This window comes from Lampris incognitus, chromosome 14, assembly GCF_029633865.1.
Source record: "Lampris incognitus isolate fLamInc1 chromosome 14, fLamInc1.hap2, whole genome shotgun sequence".
Taxonomy (NCBI): Eukaryota; Metazoa; Chordata; class Actinopteri; order Lampriformes; family Lampridae; genus Lampris; species Lampris incognitus.
The window spans coordinates 21,164,692-21,169,493 of record NC_079224.1 but is presented as its reverse complement, the minus strand read 5'-3'; the positions used below and the strand labels follow the sequence as shown (position 1 = coordinate 21,169,493).

At 44.8% G+C, this 4,802-nt stretch overlaps 1 protein-coding gene across 1 annotated transcript in view; it reads left to right on the top strand.

Annotated features, from left to right (window-relative positions):
* The window catches only part of angptl1b (angiopoietin-like 1b), a 12,905-nt gene extending 8,805 nt beyond the window's left edge, over positions 1-4,100 (top strand). Inside the window, exons 4-5 of the mRNA XM_056293218.1 lie at positions 717-987; positions 2,745-4,100. Of these exons, the coding sequence (XP_056149193.1) occupies positions 717-987; positions 2,745-2,932 (459 nt within the window). The 3' untranslated portion in view covers positions 2,933-4,100. The remainder of the gene's footprint in view (positions 1-716; positions 988-2,744) is intronic.
* The last annotated feature ends 702 nt before the right edge of the window (positions 4,101-4,802 follow it).

Sequence of the window (4,802 nt, the reverse complement as noted above, 5' to 3'; positions counted from 1 at the left end):
CACCCTGGCCAGGCTTGCGCATGTTTAAGTGGAAGCTAAATTACTCCATTCAACATCAATTTGCTTCTCTGCTCTCCCACAAAGCCACCACAAGCGCAAGCGCAAGCACAAACACAAGCACAAGCGCGCACACACACACACGTATGTAACACTAGGGAAGAGGCCCCTGACTGAAACCCCACATCATTCATCATCTGCTGGCTCTACCAGTTAATCCATAATCACAAACCGCAACCTTGTCTACCAAGTGAAGTGTTCTGGAGGCACGCGGCCAGACATAAATTGACTATAGTTATTCAACATAAGCACACAGGCCAGTATCACCATTAGCCACGATCCAAGAGAGCTGTGGAGGTATGAAAGATGAACCATTGGAGCCCATTCTGGAGATTGATGCTTTCTTTCCAGCATTAAATTCTCAAACATGTCTTCCTTGAGAACTGAAAGACAGATTCCCGTTCCCCTTACCGCAGTGCGTGCGTCTCTGTTTGAAATCAGCTTCGTAATTTGTCTGAACTACCGCAGCCAAAAAATCCTCTGAAAAGAAAATTATCTTTTGCCCCCGTTACAGTCCCATGGCCCCTTCCAAGGGGAGGTTTCATGTTCATAAACAAATCCCCCGTTCCCAAACTCAGCAGAGGTCCACCAGACAAACAAGTCACGACATTTTCTGTAATCTTACCGTAACCCAACCTTTAATCTTCCCTGTGACTCAGAGTGGCTTCGGTAACATAGATGGAGAATATTGGCTGGGTCTGGACGGCATCTACAACCTAGGGAAGCAGGGGGACTATAAGCTGCTGGTGGAGATGGAAGACTGGATGGAGAAGAAGGTCTACGCCCAGTACAACAGCTTCCACCTGGAGCCGGAGAGCGAGGGCTACCGCCTGAGGCTTGGCATCTACCAGGGCAACGCCGGGGATTCCCTCAGCAGCCACAACGGCAAACAGTTCACCACCCTGGACCGGGACAAGGATACATTCTCAGGTAGGGTGAAACTGGTGTTCCTCTCTCTTTGGCAACACAACTGTAACCAGCAGGGCGTTCGCCCTCTTGATTCAATTGACTCCGTCTCCATTGTTTCATGACTCACCACGCAGGTTTTCTTTTGAAGAGAGCAATTATTTATTGCTCTGTGCTGTGAATCATCTACTCCAGACATGGGAAACCATGTGTCATGGAGTATGCAGGTTTTCCTTCCAACCGGTCACTGCATCTGGTGATTTCAGTGACTAGTATGTCCTCTATCGCTGCGTTCCAGACAACTCGGAACTCGGATATTCCAAATCGGAAATTTCTGACTTCCGGCGTCGTGTTCATGCTGTTAACTTTGGAAAAAAGCAACAACAACAAAAAAAGGATTCTGTCAGACGTCTTATTTCATCAGCAGCATTTTAACCTGAAAAGCAGAAAAGGAGGCTGATAGCGATTATAAACTATACATTTCACATATTTCTATAAGGATGCAAAACGTAAATGGTGCTAACACATACCACATAATTACATAGTGCAAATATTCGTTAAAATCTACATAAATAGTTTCCCCTCTTCCTTGCTTTCCTTTCCAAGTTGTCTTCAACGTAGCATTTTGCTGAGGGTGAAACCGCCTGATGTATTGAACCATGGCACATTGATGCCCATGTCAAATCTGTTCTATCATCAAAATATGCTGTACCATAGCAGTTCACATCAATGCATGTAAAATGTGTTTTTTCTAAAAAAAAATTAGTGTGCGCAGTACGCTCACTATCATTGCTATACTTTTATTTCTTATTGAGACAATGGGAAATTGGCAAAGGATGCAGATTAGGCGAGACATAGACACTAGAAACAAGACCCTCCCCCCCAGAAAAAGGACATTTAGCTCAATGCAATTTAAGAATGCCTTGTTTAAGCTAAAATAATCAGGTGTACCTTTATTTTACTTCTTTTGTACATGCAAAAGGTAAACCTGAGAATACTTAAACTTAAACTTAACTTGTACATGGCGTCCGTGTAGCGTAGCAGTCTATTCTGTTGCCTGCCAACACAGGGATCGCCGGTTTGAATCCCCGTGTTACCTCCGGCTTGGTCGGGCATCCCAACAGACGCAATTGGCTGTGTCTGCGGGTGGGAAGCCGGATGTGGGTATGTGTCCTGGTCGCTGCACTAGCGCCTCCTCTGGTCGGTCAGGGTGCCTGCTCAGGGGGGAGAGGGAACTGGGGGGAATAGCGTGATCCTCCCACGTGCTACATCCTCCTGGTAAAACTCCTCACTGTCTGCAGCCCTCCCCGCATCTGAAGAGGGCGTGGAGCAGCGACTGGGACGGCTCGGAAGAGTGGGGTAATTGGCTGGATACAATTGGTGAGAAAAATGGGGAAAAATCCCCCCCCCCCCAAAAAAAACCCAAACTTCCCTTGTACACTTTACTAGTACACTTTTAGCATTTGGGTCAGTCAACTATATGTTTCAGACACAACAGTTTGCAATATACTCCTAGTTAACTTTAAGAAAACTTAAGTATATTTCCATATACTAAAATGAATAACATAATATTATACTTCTAATTGCAGTTTCATTTCCCCAAAGTTAGTGTACTTTTACTTTGATATGATAGATATACAATTTTTCTGCAGGGGTCAGCAAATTTTTTCTTCCAGGTCAATGAAGAGACACCTGTAGCTCTGGAGAGTCCACCGCTCTTCTATCTCCGGGAGCAAGTCTCTTGGGTGCTGACCATCCCTCTTCCTTTATCTCTTATACAGGTAACTGTGCCCACTTCCACAAAGGAGGCTGGTGGTACAATGCCTGTGGCCAAGCCAATCTGAACGGCGTCTGGTACGCCGGAGGGGTCTATCGGAGCAAGTTTCAGGATGGAATCTTCTGGGCCGACTACGGCGGAGGTTTCTACTCCATGAAGTCTGTCCGCATGATGATCAGGCCCATAGACTGAGAGCAAACCGTGAAGCGGTGGTGCAGGGGTAGCGGTGGAGGGAGTGGTCATTCTTGCACCTCTTGATAAATTATAGCAGTATACGTCAATAGCGATTGGTCAAATAGACTGGCATACTCTGACTCCCGGAAAAAGGGCTGCAGAGGCCTCGCCAGGACACTGTCGGGAATAACCAGCCTTCAGTATCATCCAGAACTGTCCCATGCGGCAGACACGGCACTGTGTGCACATTGAGCTCTGTATATCATCACGACTTCAGAGATGAACATTAGTTAGGAGAAAAATACATTTTAACAGCCATGCATATGAGTCAAAGGGAATCAAGAATAAAAAAACCTGTGCAGGTTGACATACTATACCTGTCACTACCAGCCAACACAGAGGAGGTACACCCAGCAACCTGCATGAAAAAACTTCAAGCCGATATCAGTAATGAGTTGTAGTGTCACAGGGCTTACATAATAGGGAGTCTGTCTACCTCGCCAAAGAAACTTCTGTGTGGGGCACACTCATACACAATACCTAAGCTACATGTTAGAATTAGGAGGGGTGGGGGGGTGTGTTTTTTAGAGGTATACGATTCTGTTTAACTGTATCTTGGTTTTCTGGCCCAATGCTTGATGAGCTGGAGAAATGAGGGCAATTCACATATGGTTGATGTATAATACTGTGTGTTATGATTGTGCCAAAAAATGGTACTTATTGTATATTTTCTCCCGACATTTATGATACCCTTATTACTGTATTTGGTTTGCTTAGCCCCAATGCATATGACCAGCAACATCGGGTAATTTAAACGTTCATTAAGATACCATTAAAGTCAAATGGACCTGGCGTCCTAGGAAACAGGAAATGATCCCATGGAAGAGAGAGCGAGCGAGCGAGCGAGCTTCCTCTCTATTGTATTTATGACAATCATTCTCAAGGTGTGCTAACATGGCTGATGAGGTATGTAAATTGCTGTTTTTCTTTTTTTTTCTTTTTTTCTTTTTTTTTTTGCAGTTGATTAAAATTCAATACGACCCCTGGAAAAACATGCATTGTCCGAGATGAAAAAGACACAATTACATTTTGTTCAGAGTGGTTTTTGGAGCACCGAAAATATGCCGACCTAGCGAGCTGAAAGTTGGAGGCTTTGGGACAGACAACGAGAAACACATTTCTGAAAGCCAGACAGGATAGAGAGATAGAGAGAGAGAGAGAGAGAGAGAGAGAGAGAGAGAGAGAGAGAGAGAGAGAGAGAGAGAGAGAGAGAGAGAGAGAGAGAGAGAGAGAGAGAGAGAGAGCGAGAGAGCGAGCAAAGGAAAGAAAACGAGAGGAGAGGGAAGGGGGTGAACTTAGATGGAATCCGTCCAAATTTCCAAGTTATTTTTTTTCCTCCCGCTTCCTTTTAAATACAGAGAAATTTACATTCTTTCCACACAAAAGTGCTTCAGCCGTATGTTTTTGAATATCTTTCATTGAAAAAAGTCATGGCTCCCTGCAGTCTGTAATCACCGGTAAGGAAAGAGGGCTCCATCCCAGTGTGGGGCTGACCCCGGAGGACAGGGGACCTCGGAGGGCCCTCCACACTGTTGGGTCTATTCTGAACACCACTACTCATCCACAACACACATGAAAGCCAAACACCCTTTGGTCTTGTTGCTTAAAAATAGAATCTCATATTGCCCCCTTTGGCTGATTCGCCACAACGGTCATCACACCCAGCTATTTAACAAAGTTTTACAAAGCAAAAAAAAAAACAAAAAACACATGGGTTCTGGTCACACCCAAGGAACTTTGGGAACATTTTAAAGAGGGGCAATGTTTACGGTTGTGTGAAAATGAAAAGACCCTAATAAAGAAGTTTGTGGTGATAAAAGACATAAAA